This window comes from Aspergillus puulaauensis, chromosome 7 (genome assembly GCF_016861865.1).
Source record: "Aspergillus puulaauensis MK2 DNA, chromosome 7, nearly complete sequence".
Classification (NCBI taxonomy): Eukaryota; Fungi; Ascomycota; class Eurotiomycetes; order Eurotiales; family Aspergillaceae; genus Aspergillus; species Aspergillus puulaauensis.
Genome location: NC_054863.1, coordinates 2,699,750 through 2,724,400, shown reverse-complemented (window position 1 = coordinate 2,724,400; position 24,651 = coordinate 2,699,750). Strand labels below are relative to the sequence as shown.

The 24,651-nt window shown below is 49.9% G+C and overlaps 10 protein-coding genes across 10 annotated transcripts; 3 read left to right on the top strand and 7 right to left on the bottom strand.

The window, feature by feature from the left end:
• Positions 1 to 543: 543 nt before the first annotated feature.
• On the bottom strand, positions 544 to 2,285 carry APUU_71033S (putative amino acid transporter; the record flags this gene model as incomplete). Its single annotated transcript, XM_041695972.1, has 5 exons — positions 544 to 1,335; positions 1,386 to 1,614; positions 1,669 to 2,023; positions 2,089 to 2,171; positions 2,224 to 2,285. 5 exons carry the CDS (start codon positions 2,283 to 2,285, stop codon positions 544 to 546), a joined length of 1,521 nt encoding a protein of 506 aa, XP_041561649.1.
• Positions 2,286 to 2,718: 433 nt separating this feature from the next.
• On the bottom strand, positions 2,719 to 3,824 carry APUU_71032S (putative short chain dehydrogenase/reductase family oxidoreductase; the record flags this gene model as incomplete). The annotated part of the gene is made up of 3 exons (XM_041695971.1): positions 2,719 to 3,387; positions 3,467 to 3,708; positions 3,773 to 3,824. The coding sequence occupies 3 exons, from the start codon at positions 3,822 to 3,824 to the stop codon at positions 2,719 to 2,721; spliced, it is 963 nt and encodes a 320-aa protein (XP_041561648.1).
• A 1,032-nt stretch (positions 3,825 to 4,856) lies between these two features.
• Positions 4,857 to 5,784, bottom strand: APUU_71031S (Bax inhibitor-1 family protein; the record flags this gene model as incomplete). The annotated part of the gene is made up of 3 exons (XM_041695970.1): positions 4,857 to 5,451; positions 5,514 to 5,584; positions 5,641 to 5,784. The coding sequence occupies 3 exons, from the start codon at positions 5,782 to 5,784 to the stop codon at positions 4,857 to 4,859; spliced, it is 810 nt and encodes a 269-aa protein (XP_041561647.1).
• A 286-nt stretch (positions 5,785 to 6,070) lies between these two features.
• On the bottom strand, positions 6,071 to 7,338 carry APUU_71030S (uncharacterized protein; the record flags this gene model as incomplete). Its single annotated transcript, XM_041695969.1, has 2 exons — positions 6,071 to 6,369; positions 6,441 to 7,338. The coding sequence occupies 2 exons, from the start codon at positions 7,336 to 7,338 to the stop codon at positions 6,071 to 6,073; spliced, it is 1,197 nt and encodes a 398-aa protein (XP_041561646.1).
• Positions 7,339 to 7,959: 621 nt separating this feature from the next.
• Positions 7,960 to 11,304, bottom strand: APUU_71029S (SPX and EXS domain-containing protein; the record flags this gene model as incomplete). Its single annotated transcript, XM_041695967.1, has 7 exons — positions 7,960 to 8,916; positions 8,970 to 9,059; positions 9,109 to 9,282; positions 9,333 to 9,476; positions 9,533 to 11,044; positions 11,156 to 11,210; positions 11,291 to 11,304. The coding sequence occupies 7 exons, from the start codon at positions 11,302 to 11,304 to the stop codon at positions 7,960 to 7,962; spliced, it is 2,946 nt and encodes a 981-aa protein (XP_041561645.1).
• Positions 11,305 to 14,233: 2,929 nt separating this feature from the next.
• APUU_71028A (uncharacterized protein) lies at positions 14,234 to 15,106 on the top strand (the record flags this gene model as incomplete). The annotated part of the gene is made up of 3 exons (XM_041695966.1): positions 14,234 to 14,756; positions 14,811 to 14,894; positions 14,949 to 15,106. 3 exons carry the CDS (start codon positions 14,234 to 14,236, stop codon positions 15,104 to 15,106), a joined length of 765 nt encoding a protein of 254 aa, XP_041561644.1.
• A 1,104-nt stretch (positions 15,107 to 16,210) lies between these two features.
• Positions 16,211 to 16,872, bottom strand: APUU_71027S (proteasome maturation protein; the record flags this gene model as incomplete). The annotated part of the gene is made up of 3 exons (XM_041695965.1): positions 16,211 to 16,275; positions 16,347 to 16,779; positions 16,870 to 16,872. 3 exons carry the CDS (start codon positions 16,870 to 16,872, stop codon positions 16,211 to 16,213), a joined length of 501 nt encoding a protein of 166 aa, XP_041561643.1.
• A 341-nt stretch (positions 16,873 to 17,213) lies between these two features.
• APUU_71026A (mitochondrial 37S ribosomal protein uS12m) lies at positions 17,214 to 17,944 on the top strand (the record flags this gene model as incomplete). Its single annotated transcript, XM_041695964.1, has 3 exons — positions 17,214 to 17,628; positions 17,713 to 17,813; positions 17,879 to 17,944. 3 exons carry the CDS (start codon positions 17,214 to 17,216, stop codon positions 17,942 to 17,944), a joined length of 582 nt encoding a protein of 193 aa, XP_041561642.1.
• Positions 17,945 to 18,396: 452 nt separating this feature from the next.
• Positions 18,397 to 19,980, bottom strand: KRE2 (glycosyltransferase family 15 protein; the record flags this gene model as incomplete). The annotated part of the gene is made up of 4 exons (XM_041695963.1): positions 18,397 to 18,662; positions 18,720 to 19,008; positions 19,066 to 19,872; positions 19,930 to 19,980. 4 exons carry the CDS (start codon positions 19,978 to 19,980, stop codon positions 18,397 to 18,399), a joined length of 1,413 nt encoding a protein of 470 aa, XP_041561641.1.
• A 904-nt stretch (positions 19,981 to 20,884) lies between these two features.
• On the top strand, positions 20,885 to 23,525 carry APUU_71024A (deadenylation-dependent mRNA-decapping factor PAT1; the record flags this gene model as incomplete). The annotated part of the gene is made up of 3 exons (XM_041695962.1): positions 20,885 to 21,027; positions 21,123 to 23,342; positions 23,402 to 23,525. The coding sequence occupies 3 exons, from the start codon at positions 20,885 to 20,887 to the stop codon at positions 23,523 to 23,525; spliced, it is 2,487 nt and encodes an 828-aa protein (XP_041561640.1).
• Between the last annotated feature and the right edge of the window lie 1,126 nt (positions 23,526 to 24,651).

Here is a 24,651-nt window from a genome sequence, read left to right as displayed (position 1 = left end):
ATCGACAACGCCCATTCTCTGCCCAGTACGTAGTCAACACGATGCTTGTGACACGACGTTTCGCCAGCAATTCAAGACTGAAGATGACGACAAATGAATTGACGGATAGCTAGCTGTGTGATTACTGCACCCAGCAGCAACAGCCCACTACGTGAAGATAGGGCTAGGTATACTTCGGGATCATCCCTGGGTTGAATCTCACCACGACTAGAAATGACTACATCATAGACAAAGAAAATGAAACGATTTCAATCAATTCAATCTCTATTACCATATAACTCCTGGTTTCCCAAACGAAACTGGTCATGCAAAATCATATCGGGAGAATAAACTGACATCCCCAACGCCGTTGCGATGTATACTGCACACGCGACAGGCTCTATATAAACGACGGATATGAAAAAAGGTATAAAAGAGAGGCAAGAAATGCGCCAAAGAAGGGAACAAGAAAAAAAAACGAACAAGGAAGAAAATCCGTATGGAGTGACTGGGTAGAAAGAATAAAAAGAACAGAATTAGTCTTAGGGCTCAATTGGGTAGCAATTAGTGAGACGCGATGAACACAACGTTCGTGACTAGAGAGGTAACCATGACAATAACTCCATAGATGGCAAGCGCTAGGCTCAGTTTCCGGAGCACTTCTCTGCGCCATGTGCTGGTGTGCCGACGCAGAACCCCGCTCTCAGTAAGTGGGCGAGATTGGGCGTTACCGTCGTCCGGTTCGCTGGCCCCTGAGATATAACCATCTTCAGCCTCATCGTCCTCTTTCATGAGACGTTGGTGTGCTGCTGAATCCGGAGCAGAAATTTTGTAGTAAAATATGCCAGGGAGGATGAAGCTGATGCTGGTGCTTCCAGTGCTGCCAACGTATGCGAGGACAGCCTCAAGGGACGAGACAGTCATGGCGACAATATAGCTCAGAATGAGGATCGATGTCGTAATTATAGAGAATCGCAGGTCGCTCATTGGTTCTGCTGTTCGAGATCCTCTCGGGCCTCCGGGTAGAAGAGGGTGACGATGAGGAGATCCTTCGTTTCCACCCGCACTACGCTTAGGCCTCCAACGTAGGACTGCATCAACCGATGCTCTGCACGGGTGGCATTGGAGGGGGTAGGAGAACATGACGAGTATGACAATCGCGGCACGTCCGATATTAGCCCATAAGCCCGGCGGGTACATGCCCACGATGTTTCCGCCCACGCTATTGCCGAATGATAGGTATCCGGTAATAGCAACAAGTATGTAGGTTGTAGCAGAGCTGCCAATACTGGCGAACACGACGGCGGTCGTTCTAAAGTGGCTATTATTACTGATTTCGTTGAGAATAGAAAACATCTGCACCAGGATTAGCATATTCGAGGCATAACGGGTAGGAACACTCTTACATTTTGATGACATGTAAAAGCAAACACAATCACTGGAAAGCTGCTAAGAGTCGGAACAGCTCCCGCCCAGTGAATGACACGGATCGGACCTCGGCCGTCCTTCGTGTCTCCGATGATAAAGTGATAAACAACCAAAACCACCAAATAGGCCATTGAGACCAAAGCCGCAATACTGGTGTATTTGAGCGAGTCCAGTCGCCGTAGATATGAAAGGGGAATAATAATCAACCTGTTATCTGGTCAGCATACTCCTCATACCAGCAATGTACTAGTGACTCCATACATGAACACCGTCACCCAGAAATGACGGTCCACTAAGAAATCGTACGCCGGATCTCCTCCAGCAAAGCCCTGAACTACTCCTGGCATCAAATCCCCGATAATGATAAGGTAGCTGACCCCGACGCCAAAGCATTTGATCGCAATCGCGGCGTCGAAAATGACGGCGGCGTTGGGATAGGTGATCTGGGAGAGGGCGAAGAACGAAGCACTTCCTCTGTCGAGATACTGCGCACATCGAGACTGAAGATATAGTCCAAAGCCTGCCGTTACACCGGACCATAAGATCACGAATACACCGAGGACGATTCCCATGTGCGAGATGGCGAGGGGCATGGCAAGGACACCGGCACCAACAACTTCATGAACACGCACCATTAACAAAATGGTCCCGTAAACGAGAGATAATCAGGTAGGTACTCACTTGTATTCACCAAATTAATCACACAGCTAATCCAACTAGCTTGGTGGTGTGCCCCCGGATTTTGCTTGCCTCTGACTCCGCGCCTAGCCCTTGTCAACCACTGTACAAACATGATAGATTATCCGGGATTTATACCTTCTGGAGTTCGACCGAAAGGAACCAGCAGAGCCGGCCCCGATTCCAGCTTCATCGTCCATGATTTCGAGATGACGGCGGTGGTGGTTGCAGCGTGGAGGTTGGAATGCGACCGGGGAACTGATAAGGATGGATGGAAAAGAAACGAGCGATAAACCAACTCAACTAGGTGTCAGCAAGGATGGCCGACATACTAGCCACCTCAAAAATCCAGCAGAAAAGGCTGAGTGCAGTCTAGCAAAAAGACTGTGAATGAGAAGCAAGTGGAAGTCAAGAAAGAAGTCAGAAACAGGAAGACACAGTTGCATTGCCGCCATCCACAACTTATTAGTCAAGGATATCCGGACCTGGGCCTCCGATCAATCTTGTGTCTCTTGGCCATCGCTCTTGGGCTTATTGCACCATCCCTGCCAAGTTATTCACAGTGTCTTTGAATTACGAATTTGAACTGTGAGGAATGACTCTGCATTCTCAATAATATCTCGATGTTACCTATCAAGCTCCCCATCCACTCGTCGACAGCAGCTCCCACACCTCGTTCTCCACGGACGCCGTGGTCGACGCCGTATTCCCCGGTCTCGTCCCAGGCCCAGGGTCATTATAAGGCAGAACAGACCTCACTGTCTTCGAAACCTCCAACACCGTCCCTCCACTGACCGGATACACTGTGCCTCCCTCCTTCGCCTCCTTATCCCCAATCACCTCACTCACTCGGTCCTGCTGCACCAGCGCCAACATCACCGTCGCAACCTCATCAGCTGTCACCCACGCATCCTTCCCATCCTTCCCACCGTCCACCATCTTCAGTTTCTCAGGGTGATCCGTCCACAGCGGCGTTTTGATCACGCCGGGTGCGACAGCCGTAACACGGATGCCGCATCTGCTGTCGAGCTTGGCGAGCGAGCGCACGAATCCGCTGATCGCGTGCTTCGTCGCAGAGTAGATTGGCGCTGCAAGCGAGGGGTTTTGTCCGGCTATACTCGAGATGTGCACGATGGCCTTTTGGCGAGTGCTGTCTGTTCCGTGTCGTAGGAAATACGACACGGCGAGCTGCGTTGTGCGGATTGGGTGTGTGAGGTTGATATCTATTAGGGCGTAGCGGTCACTATCTGGTGCGTCGCGGCTTGGTGCGGATCCCGGGGGTCGCCAGAAGTTGCTCCAGTGCTTTTCGCGAGAAGGGTTAAGTTAGCCAGAGTGCAAGGTACGTAGAGCTGTAGAGACGTCGTAGAAAAGAAGAACGTACCGGTTCGTAAACGCCCGCTCCAGGACAAACAATATCAATCTCACCCAATTCCTTCTCCGCGACCTCGAACATTTGCTCCAGCTGCTTCCAAACAGTCACGTCTGTCTTCTGGAAGATAGCCCGGGGAGCATTGCTGGCGTACTGGTCAACCAAGGCTTGCGCCTCAGGACGAAGACCCAAGTCGGCAATGAGGACATTACACCCGTTCTCGAGGAGCTGTTTCGCAAAGCTCAGGTTTATGCCTACACCCTCTTAGCATATTATACCTGGGCCGTACAGCCCTAAGATGAAGTAAATTAAACGCACCGGAGCCCGCGCCAGTTACAATGGCCGTCTTGCCTTGCACAGGGAAAGACATTTTGGTACAGGTAGGGCGAAAGGTGCGCAGTGTTGTATACTGTTATCTAGGACGACCTGGTTTAAGATAGGTTCTTCGGACACCTTTATACCGTGCCACAGCCGGTGCCCCTAATGGGTCATCTTCGGAACCGCCAGGATGCTGCCAACAAACAAACAGTGGTGCTTGGAGTGTCCTGAGTCGGCGTCGGCAGCTGACGATGAATCGCGGGGTACCAGGTTGAAGGTGGGTGCGAGTGGGACACTGACGGAACCGGAATATAAGCCGTACCCAGGCCTCAACCGGGGGCTTCCATGTTCCCGAGAAACAGCAATCCTCTGTTTCAACGAAGTAGGTTTATCTATATGGTCTACACTGATTACTATTAGTGTTTTACTGGCTGTTAATGTCTAAATCTGCACTGTCCTTTTGCTATCTTGCCCGCCATTTCGAGATTCAGCATGAACCGTATACTTCTGTACCGAATCCGGGATGGGGCTGGGCTGGACCCAGTTCGATGAACTCCACCGGAGAAATCGCATAAATTTCCCTTTTAATTCTGCTGGCTGCGTGGGATAGACTGTTCTGTCTTCGACGCCGACGATCCCCGCCTTAATAGGTTGGTACCTACGCATCACATAGTGATAGGTACATACGTGTATATGCGGAAGACAACACATCTCGGCCGGGAACTGATACTGTTGTCTACTCGGTTGTTTTATGTTCCAAGGTCCTCATTAGGGATATGCAGTTGGTCTCCAAATGTAAAGTGTACTTGTTTTTTCTATGCAAGATATATTCATCATTCTCAAGACATTCACAATAGCGACGAGCCACGACAACGATAAGAATGGAGATATGGAATTAGAACGCTCGGCCATAGTTTCCAAGCAAAATAATCGAAGCCAGCAATTGATAGCTGAATTGACTTAAAGGAAATGGAAGCAGAGTACAGGCCTGGTTATATAGGATGACCTTTTGAGATTGGTCAAGAATAGTATCCGGTTTAACGCTCGTTCTTTGATAAGTCCATATGGGCACTTCCAAGCCAATTTAGTTGTTGTTTTGGCTGTTGAGGATCCGCAGGATAGACAAGAACAAGTTGAGAACATCAAGGTAAAGAGAGATAGAAGCCGCAATCTCCTCCTCAACATGGTAGTGGCGCATAATAAGCTGGGTGTCGACCAGAATATAGCCCGAGAAGATCAAGGCGCCCAAGCCGCCGTAGACAAGCTCCAAGGTGCTGCTGTGGGGAACGAACATGGCCACGAATCCAAATAGGATCAGGAACCAAAGGGCACCAAAGAGGTAGGGCATCCAGTTGGTGAAGTCATACTTGGTTTGGCATGCAAAAAGTGTGAGGCCTACGAACAAGCCCAGGGTCAAGATGAGGGCCTGGAGCACAATTCGGGATTCGTAGAATGATGTCACCACACTGATGGCGTACGCTTCGAGAAGGGTAAATCCAGAGAGGAACAAGAGGTTCGTGGGATAACTCTTGCGCTTCCAGAATGTCACGAGCATGAGGCCGAGAGCGCCGAAGAGGGATACAAACATGACCCAGACGTTGGACTGGATCCAGGTGCGGTAGCTATCGCTGAAGAAAGAGATGGAGCTCATGATTGCAGTTGCGAGTAGCTGGACAGTACTGTTCAGATCGAACTTGTTAACAAGTGACTCTTCAAATATTGACTGCGCGGCTATACTCACAGAATTGCGTAGACCTTGCGGATGAACTGCATACGGATGGGCAGAGTGCCCTCCGCGACGGTGCCGCCGAACTACAACAGATTTAGCATGCTTGAGGCCAAACATATAGTTGTTGGGTAAACCTTACCTTGAAGTCATCCGGGACGTTGTCATCTTCGCTGCGAGGCGCAGGCTCCGCAGTAGCCTGATAAGAAGGCGGGGCCTGGGAGTATTGGTGATCCTCAAACGAGTCTCGCTGAGGAGCCGGCTCATATCTGGCATTTGCCGCCATCTCGTTGGTGATATTAATGAATGTACAGATGGAGCGTCGTGTTAGATGATCGAAAAACAAGGATACTGGGTCTGGAGTTGGACTTGGGAAGTTGGAGATGGCGATGTTCTGCCTGGGCGTCACGACCATGTGACGTCTTTAGCACGTGACATAACTAGCACGAGGCTGACTCTACAGTGACCAATCACAACCCATTAACTGTTATATTGTGAAGGAAGGCGTATAACCCCAGCGTCCAAGCCTTCGACGGCCTTCTAAAGAGTAAATTGCTCTATAAGATATTATGTCATAATACGATTTCTTGCCCAAACAAGCCAGTACACACCAGACACGTTGCCGCGGTCATCCCCAGGACAAGAAACCTCATCCAAATCCGGAAAGCAAGACTGCGGTAGAGTCGTTCTTTCAAGTCGACACTACTACTAGCAGTGCTCGTTGGGTTTTCTCGGAATGTTTCGGCGTTGACGACTCGAGAAAATTGAAAAACATCTCTCTCCGACACAGTAGGCTGATTTAGGTCCGCGGATGAACTATTAATATCCAGGTCCATGACTTGACCCTTCCTTGGACTTGCCTGCCAGCCCTCTAGATAGATTAACAATCGGGTTAGATTCCCGCATTTTATTTCCAGACCATAATGATATAGAGAAACGTACCATAGAGAAGCTCAAGCGCTTGGAACAGCGGCAAAGCAAGAAGAAATATCGACATTATCTGACCGAAATTCCAAACGCTGTCTTCATCGACCACGTAGGAGGATGTTTTGGAACGGGAGATGCCCAACGAGGTTGCTACCAGAGATGTGATGATTCTGAATAAGTCTATGACTGTAGAAGAGACAAGCTGCGTTAAGCTGAAGGAGAAGACGATTGGAGGAAAAAGGATCGCCTGCAGGAGTCGCCACATATATCTGGATGCGCTTTGTGGTTCTGTTGCTTTTTCTCTTTCCTGAGCCCAGAGGTATATGCCTTGACCGGAGATAATATTGAATGCCTTCTCCAGCATTGGCACCAATGGACGAAATAGCTTGCGCAGGCAGGACAGAAGCTCGGGGAACAGGTCTCGCACCACGGCCAAGAGACCCCAAGCCCAGAAAATAGAGGTAAGGATAAGCAAGATCTTGTTTGCAGGATAGTTGGTGGCGCTGAGCTTGGGGGGAAAGAGACACAGCACCGAGAGTCCTGAGTCGCTGCGAAAGTGTGAGCTATAAACAACAAGGTTATTGAGAAAGACAAAAGCAAAGATAGCGATGACCCAGAGCATCCGCCATGCTCTCCTTAGGGGAAAGTCCTTAAGAAAGTCACTGACAATCATAACTGTAGCCTGGTGTGTCAGGAAGCTGGCAGCGCCTAGATAGTAGGCGATTCTGAAGTGATATTGCGTGATGTCGCACATATGGGCGAATATCGCAATGAAGATAGAAGTCCCCGTGATGAGCTGTTGGTCACTCAAGGTCAAGGTGATCTTCTGGACAGCTTCTCTGGAGATTCGACCCTCGAAGAATCGCAGTGGGTGTCCTGCATACTTCTCGAGTTTTCTTGCGCAGTGAACCATATCATGGTCAAGATCGTTTTTTTTGTCGCTGGGAAACGAGTCGCTAAAATTGAACGTTACAAGGACGACGATCAAGGTCCACCAGGCAGTTGAGAGAAAGGAGATGATAATCTAGATGGTTGGGTGAGCCTTGAGTATTTGGCCTATACATGAGCACAACTTACACCATAACCGCCCTTGTGTTTGAGGAAGTAAATTTCTTTAATTAGCTCATAGGGTCGATGGGTAGTGGAAACGGTAGACAAACCACGTCTGGATTAGCATCAATTGTGTCGGGGATCCCATGGCATCGCAACTCCGAACACGCCATTTACTGTGCTAAAACGCAGGAGACTGAGTTAAGAATAGTCAAGGGGGCGAAGTTGCATCTGAAAAAGCAACAGGTAGAGATGGACCCCATCTCCAGACCCACCATGATGTTACTAGACAAGGTTGGGATCTACGGGGCGTCGTCTTGTGAGGAGAGGATGGAAATTCGATAAGTTAAGTCAACATATTAATGAGGTATAATCACATATCTATTAGTTAAATTGTTAATTATATGCATAAAATTATAGCATCATATGCCATCCAAAAGCTGTTACTCTCGCATCGATATGATCTATAAACCCCGCTTTAATCTCAGCGAGTGTCGTCCGATGGGACCTCCTCCACAATTGCGTCTTCTGCATCCCTATACGATCGGGTGTCGCCAGAGTCTTCCTCGTCGCTTGTATCGTCAGGAGTATCCGTCTCGCCGTGTGCCACAGTAGCTCCGCCCATTTCACCTGGTTGTCGTTTTCGCTGAAAGTCTTGCGCGTGAGCAGACGCCAACATAGTTCCAACGCGAGAGAGGGCTCGTGGGCGACCGGGTGTTGACGGAGTTGCCTGTTCGACGTCACCAGCAGGCGAAGGTGAGACAGCAGCTTGTGCATCTTGCGCCTGTGGCTGTTCGGACGGTTGCTCGGCTTGCCCACCTGTAGATGGCACCTCATAGGGTAGAGGAACATCTCTGGAGGCACGGAAGAGGAGAACGTTTGTGCAGTGCTCGTTTTCGACTCGGAATATCGTCCATATGCCTCGTCGGCAGATTTCGGAGAAGGAGACAACGAAGCTGAGCACGGCCGAATGCTGCAAATCATGCGCGAAGATAGCGTAGAAGATCCAATTGAAACGAACGACAACATCCAGTACCATGGCCACATAGTAAACCCATACCCTTCTAAATGCTAAGGTTTCGCGCAGCAGGGGGTGTTTCGCATAGACGTTGCCTAAACTCCAGTCCATGGCCAAGTCCCACACGGAAGTATACACAGCGTTCAACAGCGCGAATGTAATAAAAGGAGCCTGAAACCGGGTTACTTTTTCAATGCGGTACATGCTCAATGTTGCGTAATATAGTACTCCGAACAAGTATTTGCCAAAATTCAGGAGATGTGGGAAAATGTTCTTCGTATCCACATAACGGCGGATGCACTGAAAAGCTCTCCAAATAGATGGAAGGGTAGTGAAGAACCCTAGTAGTCGTGAGTGAGACGAATTGCACATTGGGGGATCGCCCCAGTGCTTTGCATAGAGGCAAAAGAACAGCGAAATATTCTATACCTGGTCAATGACTTGACGTATAAAAAAAGGGGGTTTGGTTCACTCACGCCCATTGCATATGTCTGGGAACAGTACATATCACCGAGGAAGAAGTCACGAAATTCAACAGGGTATAATCCTGCCAGCAGGAGACGCCACTAGTTCGATTAGCACTGAAGATGAACCAGATGGAGAAGCTGGGCTCACATTTGAATATGCCCACCATTTTCGACTCCGGTGGTATAAGATGCGTGCTGGCAAGAATAACACAATCAAAGTTAAACCTATAAGCACGACAGGCCAATAAACAAACATGTCATTGACCGACAGGAAGTTGAGCCACATAAAGAGACCTAATATGAACAAGAAGAAACAAGGGAGCTGTCTGAAAGTCAGTGCGGCAAATTGTAAAAACAGCTGAAGAAACATACCTCAGTTAACTGGCGCCAGTCCAGAGCATGTCTAGTATCGTATTCAAAAACGAAAACATAGTTTATCTTGGTCCTATCCCAGACCATGCAATCTAAACAAAATAGCAAAAAATGAAAAACAACCAAAAAGTATCCTCCGTAAATCTGGTTGTGGTAAGTATATAAGTCTCAGTGGAGAAGGTCGACATCTGTAAACTAACCTGAAGTAAGTAACTCGTGTGAGTACGTATCGTTGCGTCCTCGCCCCGAAGGTGTTGACTCGCGTAAATAAGACTCTGAATTGCAAATAGAATTCCAGCCATCGCAAGCAGACCACAGCGAAAAGTATTTGGTGAGTAATCACCGGATTTCCTGATAGTATGGCGCAGTTTCGACGCTGCAATCTTGCGTTTGCCGCCCTCAAAATAGCGAGCATACAGGTCTTCCGCAATGGCTAGCAGGCTTTCGGTCACCTCGCTTTGCACAAACCAAGCTCGGTTGACTTTGTCGCCCATATACCTCATTGACGGGCGTGTGTCGACAACCTTATCGTACTTTTTATTTATCTTCCGGAAGGCAGTCCTATTGAGATAGGCATAAGCCTTCAGAAGCTCTACGCCTCGGTAGAACTCTTGCAAAGCATACTTCAATTTCCTCTTTGCAGATCGATACGGGACTTCAGACTTCGGTTGCTGTTGCGGTTCTGGCGGCTGGCGAGTGAAATCCCTCCGCCTAACGATGCTATCAGAATCCTGTGCTTGCCCGCCTCCGGGGGTAGCCAAAGCCGCCAGGGCCTTGGAGTTCTTTCCGATGCGACGCCCCGGAAACGCATCTTTAAACAGGCGACCGTTAAATGTACCCAGAGTTTCAGTCGGTTTGGGTTCAGCATCTCGATTTCGATATCTCTTCGCATGCAGGATCTCTTGTATCCGCTGGTCTCTCATGGTATGCAATTGCTCCCGCAACACCTTTAAACGAGCAGTAGCTTCCTGCTCTTTCATGTGATAAAAGGATTCAATCTTTGCCAATTCGCTGTCGAGAAAAGCAAAGAACTCATCTTGTTTCCGCTCGACTTCGGTGCGTTGCTCAGCCTCTGCAAGCTTCTCTGCTGATTCGGTTGTCGATAGAACGCGCTTCAGAAGACGGGAATTCCGTCGACTGGAAGAACCCGAGGCTACGCTTTTCTTGGATTCACCACTTGTCGCAACCGGCTGTTTTGCCGGGGGCGTGTGATGTGTCGGATCTTTGAAAGCAGCCCTACTGGTGCCCTGTCGCGACATGACAGGAGACGGCGTCTGAGGTGCAATTCGACGATCCGTGTGTCTTTCCGAAGAACGAGCATCATCATGATAATCTATTGCTGGGTCAGGCAACTCGAGGGAAGCCGCGTCTGACGTCCCCGGATGCTGCGGGGGGGATGCAAGTATGCTTCCATAGCTTCCAACCACGGCAGAAAACCGCGATCCAGGCACGCGTAGGGGCTGCCGTTCATGTCTTTGACCAGGAGTTGACCGCGAAGTCAGACTGGGGCTCTTCACTGTGAGATTGTACTCTCCATCGGACCCGTCGATTTGTTTTTCCGCCCGACGAAATGATGCGGAGCGGTTCGACCCAAGTGGTGTATCTGATTGATCGCCTTGTCCAGGTGGGGGACGCCGAATCGAAGGGTTGTTGGGAGTGCGATTGGCTTTTTGGATGGCGCGCGCGATTGCCTTGACTTTCTTTTTCCCAGCCTGAAACCGAGAGCACAAAGTCAGTATTGCGAGAGCCGCGGGGTAGAAAACCAACCAATCCACAGTACACAGATTGGAACCAGACGAGATTCGAGTTGGATATGCTCTTACCTTGTAGTCTAAGTATTTGGCCCGCCACTCTGGAACCAGCTCGTGCTCCAATTCTCTGTCAATCGTCGGGAGATCAGCCACTGCGCATCCATGCAGGATGTAAGACTGTAAGGAGGAATCAGGGGGGCCACTTACTTGGCGAACTTCATCCTGCAGAGGAGAGGCCGTGAGTGAGCATGATAGTGTCGACGGAACGAGCTGGTCTAGGGGATTCCGGTGGATTTAAACCGATCTTCGAATGCACGAATTTGACTAACGGTCGCGTGGATGCAAAAGCGAGTGGGCGTGGTGAAAAAACTGGCTTGGTTTAGCGCTATCTCGACATGGCCGGGGCCTGCAGCTATGCAATGCTCTATCGCGGCTTGCCAGTGGAATACAGGAGGGTCGCGAGTGCGGTAGCGATGGACCTTCTCGCAAGCTATGAGAAGACGCAGCAGCCAGAAGGAGTATTTAATTCCTAATCCACAAGCCAAAAATTCACCAAAATTCGTTAAAAAAAAAAAGTCTGATCAATGCTGAATGACAGGACTTCCCAGCCGATAGGGCAGCCGACTTCAATGGCCCCGACCGTCTCGGCACTGCATTGATGTCTTGGCCAGAAGGAGTGCTGTTCGTCATTATTCGCCCTGTTGTGAGGGGACAAGGGCCGTCCTAGTCAGCCAATAGGACCCCGAGTCTTCCCAGGGCATCAGGAAGGCCCCATCTGATCTCTTTACCAATTATCGTCTGATAGGCCTGATATTAGGCACGTGCGGGAGCCGTTGTTGCGATTGAACGAATTCTTGTCATTGAGAGTTTATGGAGCCGTGGTTGGTTGGAATTTTGGCGGAGAAATTAACCAAAGGGGGCAAATCTGGTATCGACAAGGCTGCCCCACCTACTAAGGCTATCCCTTGTGGGATCCGCGCTGGTCTCGATGCGGTCATCATGGCCTCAGGCCTTGACACCATCGCAGAAAGCGCTGACGTCACCGTGAAGTGTGGGTAGTATTCGTTATAGGACGACAATGATATTCTGACTGCGCTGACGCCTACAGAGTAGTGGCCTGGAGTGTGCAGCCAGTCTGCCCCTTACCATCGGCGACGTTTCTCATGGACAGCACAGTCGGGGAATTCTTGTATCTGATCAGCAAATGATAATCCCATCTCCTGCCTGAGACGGCGGAATCCTGCATTATTGATTGCATCCTTACTAGGATGCTAGCGGATCAAGACTTTGCAAAGTCGCCAGACCTTGCCAGCTGAAAAGAAGCATTCGTGCTTGTTTTATCTCACTGGGCAGGCTGATGGCGAGTTGGCGACCATTGGTCCTCGATGGGGCGCTGACCGTGCTCAGGCACTTTACCTCCAAACGTGGCAGGAGCGCGTTCTCCATGCATAGCATGCGAGTTGTCCTTGGCATCTATGTGTGAGAATCGGAGGTATCTCTTTTTGTTCACGCAAGAAGATGGATTTGTGACTTGTTGGTTGCGCTAACGGCTGACCACAGAATGCAGACGGATTACCCCGAAGTTCATTACCCCGAAGCAAACTTATGCAGCATCTCTCTCTCTCGCATGGGACAGGGGGAAAAAGACCGCGAGGGTGGTAAAATCGACTTCAGGTTTTCTCAATAGCTTGGATGAGGCTTGAGAGGCTGAAACGAACTTCGCGCCATGAGACTTGAGGCTTTGAGAGAAAATGATAAACAAGTTTGAAATTCGCGAGGCTTTTGGGACAATTACAAGCACCCAAACCAAGCAGCTCCCACTCCCTTGTATGTTTGCTTATTTGGTCAGCTAGGAGTTTTATAATTACCAAAAACCTAAGCAGGCAGATTGACATATTCAAGAGGAAGAAACAGACCTTGATTGGCATCTACAGCAGGTCAGATTGGAACACGAGGTAAGTTACCGAAGACAGGTACAAATCCCTGGCTGCTGTATTAGCCAGCCATGAATGACCGGTAAGAGAAGAGGCACCGTCAAATATCCGAGAGTGCGGTGTTGTTCGAGTGCTCGAACTACTGTTCACTGCCCATGTGGCTTCGGCCTGATGGTTCTCTGCCCTGTTTGATATACAAGATTCGGGATCCACTACGAAACTGGAGTTCGAAGAGGGCCTTATTCAATAGATCACCACCGCAGGAAAATTAATATAGTAGCTTATCCACATCACTAGTTAGGCTGTTGCGAATTTGTGATGTGTGGAACGGTGGATAGCTCAGGGTAGACATACTAAGATTAGGGGGTCGATACTCGATAGTTAGTCCACTCGTGAATAGTCCACAAGTAATAGGAAAACGTCTGGTCTTCTCCAGTTTCTAATGTTCACACATGGACCAAAAAAAAAAAAACCAGCAGCTGTCATGTCAGGTCCATGCTATTATTGGAGGCTCCGCGTAGGAGGACGATCAGCAGCAAATAAAACCTGTCTCCGGGCTGTCTGCATGCAGTGCGGCCAATCTCAGCATGTCACCACTTGCAGTCAGGATTACAGTCATCACAGCCCTCGCCCTCTTCACAAGAACAAGACAGCGTTGACCTCGACCTCGAGATAAATCTAGAACAAGAGCCGGCGGAACCAACCTTGGAACCCAGAGTCCCGTCGTGAGCAGGAGACCGAAATTGAGGCCAGTGACCGCCAGCGACCGAACGGGATTGGTGCGCAGCTCCACTCGCCCCGACCTTCCAGGTTCTCCTCCCTTTTGGCTCTCGCTCTCCAGCCTGTCTCAGTCTCCGTCTCTGTCTCAACCTCAGACCTCTCCCTCTCTGCTTCATCTCGCCAACCTCCCGTGAGCGGTCTCTTCTTCACTGGAGTCTCCCCGATCGCATGGCCCTGAATATCATCCGCCGAACAGCGCTCACATAGTTCGGTTCCGGATTTGGGTCATCTCGCCCCCATTCGGTCGGCGTTCTTTCCCTGCTTGAGGATCCGATCGCTGTTTCATCCGCCCACTGGTTTCGCTGCCGGCTCCAACAACGCCTTCTCTCCTAAAGTCATCACCGGAGCATCGGCCAGTTTTCAAGTCTTCTCCTTACCTTGTCCGCCTCATCTCGATTGTAATTGCGAATTCCCCGCTCGGAGGACCAACAAGACTATGGCTTCAAAGGATCACGCACAGGCGGACGGTCCAGACCCTGCCACAAGCGCGGCTGAATCGATATTCACTACCCCCGAACCCTCACAACCCGTGTTTAGCACAGCTGTGGAAGCGGACGACAGTGCGATCAAGTCTGCCCCGTCTACAGACGCCCCGCAGGAGAGTACAGCGACTGGCCCCACGAATACGAATACCACAGACAATGTTGATCTCTCCGCACCCATCCCTTCACAACAGAGTGATACAGAGGCAGTTCCTTTAGCCACCGTATCACCAGAAACAGAGGAGCAAAAGGTAGCGGCAACAGCACCCGAGCCATCATCCGATGCATCAGTCAAAGAACCGGAAGAATCCGGGCCTTCCTTGACAATCGTCCTGCTGTTAATAACGGGCACGCGATACCCCATCAAAATCGATGCAAACTACTTGCGGAAAAGAGATATCACCGTGGATAATAATGATCCGTTTGCTATGAGCGTTTACACTTTGAAGGAGTTGATCTGGAGATCATGGCAGGAAGGTATGGTTTGATTCGCGAAATGAGATATGGGCGCAACTAACTAATGCCTCTAAGATTGGGAAACCCGCCCATCATCCCCTAGCTCTATCCGCCTAATCTCGTTCGGAAAGCTACTTGACGATAAATCTCCCCTCTCAGGTATGCGACGCCATACTTCGTTACACCAAACATTATGCTAATGATAGGATATAGACTCCAAGTTCAGCAGTGACGCACCCAATGTAGTGCATATGACTGTTAAACCCCAGGAGGTTGTTGACGAGGAGGACGCCAAGGGTGGTAAGACACAGTACTCTCGCGATCGAGACACCAGTGAACGGAGTCCAAGGTGCCGCTGTGTTATCCAATGAAGAACGAAGACGTCTGTACACATACCAATAGACAGACTGCAACGTGGGCCGATTTCCAGGACATTTCTCACCCAATCACCTCTGCATGCCGGCAGAGGTGCGCCAACCAGTCCAACTTATCTGTGGCCTCTACTGTGCCACATCCGCCCAATTCTTCCGATATTTGGATTCTACCCTGTCTATCAACACCGAGCTTGGTTCCGCCTCGAGGCTCTGATATGAGATGTCATGCCCCGGCCGCTTATTCATTGAAACTTTGGATGGCGTTACGGCTTTTGACCTTCCTTTCCAGCGTTTTGCCGAATTTATTTTCCAGTGTGTCGGTCTACTCGCATATCCCTTTCTTGGCATGGTCTCAGAACTGGCTTGACTGGATTCTCATTTACTATGTTTTCAGTACTACCACTACTGCCTTCATCCCTGAGTACCGCCCTATATACCCCATTTCCCAGATGTTTTTTCTCAATTTCTTCATTTCCTTTCTCTTTTCCCTTGTATTGAAATCATATATCCCGTGTTATGTTCTTGTTTGATTTATCGTCAGGGCAATTTCATGCATGTTTTCTCTACCTACTTTCTGGGGCTTTCCTTTTCCAATTCATTTCATTTCTTTTTTGCTTCTGATATGTCCATCTATCATCTCTTTGGGCCAATGTATGCTTCTTTTTGGGAGTTTCTGGTCGCAACTTTTCAGCCTGGTTAGTTGGCTCTAGTTAGGTGCGGACAAATATGGATGCCCTTGCAGCAACTTCGGTCTAAAGTAAGGAAACCTGCAGATGTAAGTACTGATTGTATCGGGTTGAAGATCGTATTATCATGTGCTAGGTAGTAGCTGCACAGATTGAATCTACATCTGTACCTGTAGCTGCGTAAATAACACTGAGTTTACAGCAGGATGATGTATGTTTAGCATGAGGATGGACACTTCGAATCTAATCTATTACCCGCAAGCTTCAGCTTTTACAAATGTACACCGAATCCATGATTTTCAATCCCGTACCGTGTAGTATTGATGTGTCATGACGTGAAAAGATGCGTGGATGATTCAATTATCGACAGAACAAACAATCCATAAAGAACCCCCCCTCATAACTACCCACTGATCTAATCCATCCGCAGCCGCTTCTCCATCTCATCGTGGAAAGCAGGTGGCTCCTTGAATTCGTCTCCTGAATTAGGGAAAATCAACCGTTAGCCTCTATAATATCCTCGAAGAAAGAAAGGAAAGAGAGTAACAAACCCTGGAAAACATCCTCCCAGCCAACCTCCGCATCTCTTCCACCAAGAACAAGGATATCCTCATGCAGATTTCCGCCCTTATTCCCACCAAGCACAGCAGGCCGGAATGTACCGTCGCGAACAATCTTCAGCTCCATACCACGTCGGACAGGCTCAGCAATCCCATATGTGCGGCGGAGACCCTCCATCTTCAGTGCATCTTGGGTTTGACGCCACGCGAGGAGGCGGGCTTCTAGTGGGTGTGTGGAAGTTGCTGTAGACGGTTGGGTGGATGGGGCACCACGGGGGGCTTGTAGAGTGATGTTGTCACGGAGGGTGTCGGGGAGACCGGGAGCGGAAGGAGCGCCTTTTGAGGTCTGGGTGTTGGGGCGGTGATGGGTTGATGTGTTTGTTGTTTGGGATGGGTGTGACGAGGGAGGGGCGAGACGGAGAGACTGTTTTCAAGATGTTAGTGGTGGTTGGTCTGGATAGACGGTGGACATAGGCCCTTAAATGGTTTGGACGAGTTGATTGTGAGAACGGACCATTGTGACTGAAAATGCGGTCGTTGACAGATATAGCTTATTCGGAAGGCTTAGAAAGTAAGGTATGATCCGTTCAAGACCTGGAAAGTTGAGGAATGATGTTGAGAGGCGGTGGATATTGAGCTTAGTTGAAGTCGTACCCAGCTTGGAAGTCAGTCAGACAGACAGCCAAGGCAGCTCCAGAATGGCGCGTCCAGCTCCTCGGGGCACCCAGGCAGACCAACTCAGCAACTTCACCGACGGTGTCACATGACCTACCAGTAGGAAATTATCTCCACCAGCAAGCCGACGCCTTCGATTATCCAGCAGGATTAACCACACCAGTCGGCCCTCGATATACCAAAATGCCGTCCCTCTTCTCTCCCCTGGCCCTCCGCACCCTGCGGACACTCGTCCAACGGCCAACCATCTCCGCCGCCGCCATCAAACCTACATCTTCAGCTCCCCGATTCCAACCCATCCTCCGCACATCCGCCGCGGCGCAAGCATTCGCATTCGCCGCAAAGCCCTCCGCGATTCGCCAATTCTCAACCTCTCCTTTCCGCCAGGCAACATTTAACCAAGTCCGCCGCGGGTGCCGGACTTCGCAGGCCGCCCGCCGCTCTCGTTCCCCTGCGCTGATCAACCGATCTCAAATGAAGGGTGTATGCATGAAGACGGGTATCACGAAGCCCAAGAAGCCCAATTCCGGTGAAAGAAAGACGGCTAGGGTACGCTTGACTAGTGGAAAGGTTGTCACGGCTTATATTCCTGGTGAAGGTATGTTATTTCCTGTCACCTCCGCTCTCTGGCTGGGAGCCGTTGGTAATTAGTTGGTGTGTATGTGCTAACGAGTCTGTGTAGGCCATAATGTCCAGCAACACAGTGTCGTTCTTGTTCGCGGTGGTCGTGCGCCGGATTGTCCTGGTGTGAAATACCATCTAGTGAGAGGGGCTATGGACTTGGTAGGTTTTGGGACATATTATTCTCCTTTATCTTCCAGCTTGATTCTGACCACATTTCCGCACAGGGTGGTGTTGCCAGCCGAGTGAATAGCAGATCGAAGTACGGCACGAAGAAGCCCAAGAAGGAGTAGGTTTTTTATTATGGCTATTTGACTTGATGTTACGGGAAGAGTCTCATGTCTCAATTGGCGCTATTGTATTATATCTGGAATATTTAAGTGTTGTATCTGTATACATATCACCCAAAGTACACGGTTGTACCGGAAATTTTATCACTTTGGTTTGAATACCATAATTAGTATATGTGCAGTTCTATAAAACAAAGGCCACCAATCTGACCCTAAGTGGCTAACATGAACAATCATAAAACCCGCCATCTGAGCCTTCAATCCCCGTAACACCAATATTTGCGCATAAGTTCGTCAATATATATATCGAAAAACAAAACGAAACGAAAGTAGACCGTGGCGCCAAAGCCCAAATGCATGGTTAGAATATCAATATCGCTAAATGTCTCCAATATTGGGATGCTCCAGATAATTGCAAGCCGTCGAGAAGAGCACAAATTTTCGCCCTCGCGAGATTATGAGTTGGAGCGCGTTCGAGCTAGCCTTTCTATCTCCCACTCGAGTCTCTCTTTCTGATATCGCTCCCAGAAGGTTTGGCTTTGCCTATATAAATGTTGTCCTCCTAGAAGGGCGTGGTTCCGCGCGCGGGGGTTGATGGCGATGATCAAAAGGCCAATGAAGCCTGCCAGGAGAATGATCATTCCCAATGTTGATAGCCAGCCGTATGTATTGACACCGTCAGGTAACGGAATGCCGTTAGCTAGGTAGTAACGGGGCAGGCCTGTGTACAGAAACATTAACCAAAGATGCCGAGAAACCGAAGACAAAGAGAACTCACATGACCCGTCCCTCCAGTCAAAATTTCCCCCTGGATCGCAGCTACACCGGAGGTCCATCCTCAATTGTTCATCGTGGGGACAATGAGTGTATGGCATATGGAAGTAGGCGATTTCATCCCAGAATTGCAACTGCTCCTTCTTGAGAAACAACCCGGCGGCGATTGAATGAATAGGTGCATCGCCCCATCTCTCATAATAGAAGCCACCTTTCCGATCTAGGGTTTCGAAGTAGTCAACGTACTCCTTGGATCTCAACCAGTCCAAGCTTCCGATCTCAAAATTCGACCACTATACATGCATTAGCAGTGAACATGGATCCCAGGACCCAAGGCAGTGAGCACTTACGAAGTGACACATGTTGTAGTTTTTACCATTGTCGTCACTTAAAAATTGCATCGAATTCCCTTCTGCAACATGTTCAGGATGCTCGTTTATGAACTCCTTCACGGTGTCCCAAAGTGTTGGGACGGTGCCTGGATATTCAAATAAGCTCATTACGAAGCTATATTTCTTGTCGTTCTCTTTCATAAACACGAAAGGGTCATATGGGATGTCACAGAATAGTTCTATGCCCGGTTCCACCCGCCAATAGAACTCATATTCCTGAAGGAGAGGATGACGGAAGAAGAAACCCGATTCGTAACGACACATGTGTCGGTAGCTTTCTAAGTGACCGTATATGATTTTCTTGTCACGCATATCTTCCCGCACTTCCCTTGCTTTATCCTGGTCAATCCAGTCAGGATACGACCATTGCTCCGGTGGGATTTGGCCATAGCGGGGCGTGCCGGATATCAGCGAGGTTGTGATGCGGATGAAATTGTCGTCAAAAGGTTGGTCATTCAAAAAGACCCAATCATAGTGAAATTTGTTGTTGAAACGGTCCTCCACCTGGCGAATGGCTTGCGAGATCTCCCATACGTCCGAATTACGTGCTAGAGTCACAAACGTCGCGTTCGCACGGCCGCCAGGGTGAGTAGCAGCAAATCGCAGTACCTCGCTACTCGAATGTCTATTCAGTGTATATCCTCCTAGCGATTCAGACTCATCAGAGGATTGGGAGTGCTCTGAGGGTTGGTGAATGCCACCAGAGCCATGTTTTGTGCCGGGGAGAGGAAGCGAACGTCTTGAGAGGAAGAAAAGGGCCAATCCCTATATGATTCAGGTCAGTCTACAACATCTTATAGAAAAGTATGAGGATGAACCAACCAAGATAGCGAGTATAAGATACCGCGTATACTTCCCCTGTGTCGGCGCCATTCTGGTAGCGGCGTGCTATGAGAGCACGAGGAATGGCGACTCGAGGCTTGACGAAGAATTCTTAGTTGTCAACGCAGGCCCATGTAGCTCGTGAAAGGGTTGCGACCAAGATTTGATACCGACTTCTTGGAACGTTGAGCCGCTAATGTGTGCGGCCCTTCCCGGAGATCCAGCGCGACAGGTTCGATTGCGAAGAGCGTAAGACGGGCGGACGCGGCCCTGAGTGTGTCGGACCAGGCAAGTCCCCAGGTCGGCGTCTCGGGCGAGAGATTATAGGCTCCCTATGAGACAATTGAGTGTTGTTGGGTGTCTCGTTAAAGGGGAAATGCGTTGACGATGATGTAAAGGAGCTTGGTTGCGACTGAGGCCTGCAACATTGGGAACTGAGCCAGTTCCGCCACGTTATTGGCGGGGCGGCATAGCGTTCGTACACTTCCCATTATAGACTCGAGGACCCAGAATTATCAGCGTGTGTTCGAATCCAGTGGAAATATAGCGCTTATAGTATATCTTTGTGCGCCCTACGCAGATCAAATCGAGCTGTTGTTGGAATTTGAAACCGTTTTGTCTGTAGTACGCCTGATATTATGCAAGTGCCTGAGGCATTGATATCCATCATTGGACCTAGTGACATATTTCTTGCTAAATTGTAATCTATTGCTATAGTCCGCTTAGAAACCATTTTAACTCATTTATGGAATGTACCGACACGGTTCAGTATACACATCTGCGCCAGGGCGCCAGAACAAGGCAAAACTGAATGAGTGCGTGGTTGGGGTACCAGTTATGCCTCAGGCAGAAAGCATCGTGACTTGACCTCATCCCGCACCACAATTATTGGGAATGCTAAATCTCCCGCATCCTCCCACCACTTTCCCCCTCCCCATCCACCTCCTTGTCGAATATGTCGTTCTTCGGCTTCGACACAACCCTTCCTAGGGACCGAGCTCCCCAGGGCGGACAGAGGGGGATTTTCGACACTCCCGACCCGTTCGCTGAGGTCGCCCGCGCCCAAGCAGCGGCGCACCATAACGACGACGACAATGTGTAAGCGATACCCACCCAATGATCGTTTTTTGGTCGCCAATGAGTACCTAAATATGGCGTTTTACTGATATGTGTACTTTTCTGGATGACTACAGCCTCAGTTTTGAAGATACCTACGATGGCCTTGGAGACCAGCTGGACGAGGATCAGGATGCCTTCAACCAAGATACCTTCGGCGAGGTGGACACCGCCCCCGTCGGCAAAGACTTCGACTTCTTTGGGAAGACGGCGCAAGTCTCAGATGTTATCGGAGAAGAACAAGTCCGTTTCAACCTGCAGAATCCTCAAGCACCTGCCGCTGCTCCTGTCACCGAAACCAAGACCACCGTAACCACCGACGTAAGCGCGTTACAGCAGCCAAAGCGAACAGGATATGAAAAGTATAATGATCCCGGCTATATTCCGGATCTGCAGGCCAAGTCCAGCGTCTGGGGCCTGCCGAACAAGTCAGAACAACCGGAGCTTCAAGCTATGTCGCAGACAAGAAAGATGATGAGTCTCGAGGAGGTTGAAGCGCAAATTCGGGGCCATGGTGTTCCGCCGATGCCAGGTGGACATCAAATACCGCTACTACCTCAGCAAATTGCCGAGCCCCCTCTTCCTCTCCAGAGGCCTCAGCAGATTCCCAACCTTCCCGAAGGTTTCTCGCATGTGCCACCTGAATATCTGTCAGCTCAGTATGGAAGGGGTGTGCCGCCGCAGTTGTTGCATCCACAGGCAATGGGCCCGCAGCCTTTCCCTCATCCGGCTCATGCTCCTGGCGCCCCCATGCATATCCTTCAAAATCCTAACGCTCCCCCGCCACACATCGCGCCTCCACAACCCCCGGCGATGCCGCTGCGTGGTCAGCATCCACAACAGGCCCCGCAGCAGCAGCCGGTGCAACCCCCGCAACAACATGCCCGGGGACAAAGTGCGCAGTTGCCGTTGATTACCAACCCACAGCAGTTGATGGATCTCACGGAAGAACAGCGCGTAGCGTACCTCGTGGAAGATGCGAAACGTGCAAAGCGAAATCACAAGATCTTCCTTCTATCCAAGGGCAACGGGCTGATGACCCCCCAAGATAAAAATTTCATCACCCGTATCCAGCTACAACAACTGGTGGCACAGGCTGGAAACATGGCTGACACCGATTCCGAGGCTGTTTTGGCAGAAGACTTCTATTATCAAGTGTACAGCCAAATTCGAGGCGCACCACGGCAACACCCTCATCAGCCTCTCGGCCACTTTGCACAGACCTATTTGCTGCAGACTGGCAATCGCGTCGGTGGCCATGGATCCCGCAAGCACGCTCACAGTGGGGATAATCACATGCAGCGTATGCAGCAACAGGTTCAACGTGCAGTGGAGGCTGCCAAAGCGAAGCCGAAGAACAAGCAACTCATTATCGAAGGTAGCTTAGGGAAGATTTCATTCGGAAATGCTAAAGCACCGAAGCCCTCGCTTAACATCAAACGTCCCGAGAGTTCGGAAGGCGGCAAGTCTACCAAGAAGTTACAGACGGATCTAAGCCTGAGTGACCGCAAGTCTATCTTGACGAACCTCGAGGGAGTCTACAGCACTTTGATGGAATTGGAAGACATGGAGCGCACGATGCCTCCCCCACCCGATGAGAACGATCCCGAAACAATCCAAACACACATGGAGTGGCGTCAAAAAGTCCGCTCGCTCAATCAAAAACTGTGGCAGAACCTGAAAGTCATGGAGGCTATTGTACCAAACTCCAACACCCCTCATCCGTTTATTGCGTTCCTCTCTTACCCCAAGGGTAAGAAGGCCATTCCACGCATATTCCGTCATATCGATCAGGAACAGCGGATCACCATTCTCACCATGATTGTCGTGCACCTTGACACTCTGGACGTTGTTCAGAGAGCGCACCCTACGCCCGGCGAGCTCCAGCCATCCCTAGCCGTGAGGGAAGCCATCGATCTATTTTCCCAAGCCGTTATGCCAAGCCTCCTTGGTTACGTTAGCGAGGCGCCGTTCAATATCATAATCGGACTCCTTGGCCTGGTCATTACACAGACCCATGTGCAATTTGTTGCTAGGACGCGGATCGGTCTAGGAATTTTAACTATGCTCTTAAGCAGGGCAGAAATTGTCAAGGAAGCTGGACAAGCGAGCGAGAATGATTGGCAACAATGGGTCGAGAAATTCAACGTATTATTCGATACGCTCGAGCCTATTTTTAGCGACATTTTCCCTAACTCCATCAATGCTGGTGATGATATGTATGTCTGGCAATTTTTGGCCGCTACTGGAATTGGAGCAAGTCCGGAACAGCAACAGCGTTTGGTTATCGCCGTCAAGTAAGCGACTTACTGTCTATTCATGTTGGGGGACATTTTGCTAACCACGAGCTTCTTAGGGACCGCGTTATGGAAACTGTCACGCACAGCAAGACACTTCCTGCTGACATGGCTAGCCAACGGCTTGGAAACGTCAATCTCTTCATGCGAGCTATCGGTTTGGATGTTGAGCTTCTCGGTTAAAGAGTGCCCCCCCAAAATGGGGATTGACTTCACACCTTGTCAGTTCTTCGCTCCACATATGGCCCAGTGCATGTAATAATATGCAATGTGGATTATTGGACCATGCCAATACTATGCGCCTCTGCGCACGATCGGAGTACAGGTTTAATCCTGTTATTCTTCAAAAACATGTGCCTCCAGGGATTTACAACCCTAATTCCTTTCTACTCCTACGTCGGGGAGGGACGCCGGGGGAGAAGGGAAAGATAGTAATAGCCGGAGGGCCTCCAGGCTACTTTTGGCGCACCATACTCTGTACCAACGAGCGGATCTGCGATTCTACGAAAAGGTCTTATTGCAATGTGCTTCAGCCTGGGTAAGTCCCAACTGCACCAGGTTTGCACAGTACCGCCGTAGCTAGCATCATTATCTAGTTCTTTTTTCTTCTATCATGAGCAATCTGCCTACTAAATTTGTGCTTGAAAGGCGTAATTATCCACCGGCTTGGAAAATAATAACCAACCGGCTGTTGTATTCCGACGCATGTCAGTTATATATAGTAGCATCGCATGTTCTGATCCAGACATGGCGCGAAAAAAACGCGCCTCATGAACCAGTAGCAAGAGCTGACAATGTGCATTATCACTCTCGTCTAGTGTGACTGGGTGCCAGAAGACTTGGACCCTCGGGTCATACACTTGGAAACGCCAGGCCAGGCCCCACCCAGCAAGTGGAACTTGACCCGCCACAGAGCTGGGAGTCTGGAAGCCCGGCGCTATTATTGGGACGGCTTCCTTGCAATTGACCGTGCGTCTGGCCCGAAAGCCCGATTATTCGAGGGCATGCTATGCGATCGTAGAGACCGCCCTCAGTCGGACTATATCAAGATTCAATGGGTTAGTGGGCTCCAATATAGGTGTCTCCGATATTTCTATATGCCCTTTTTTTTCATACGAAGGGGAAAAGCCCCAGGAAATTAATCAATCTGGTGTTGATCGTCGTGCCATTGCAGAGGAGTACGTATGCTGCCAGTATTGCGGTGCCGATCCATCAGGGTGCGGTTTCGCCTTGACCGGCGGGCATTGCGATTCTTGATCGAATTTTGGGGCAATTGTTGGTTCAGGTCGAAGAAGAGCACCTAGCTGTG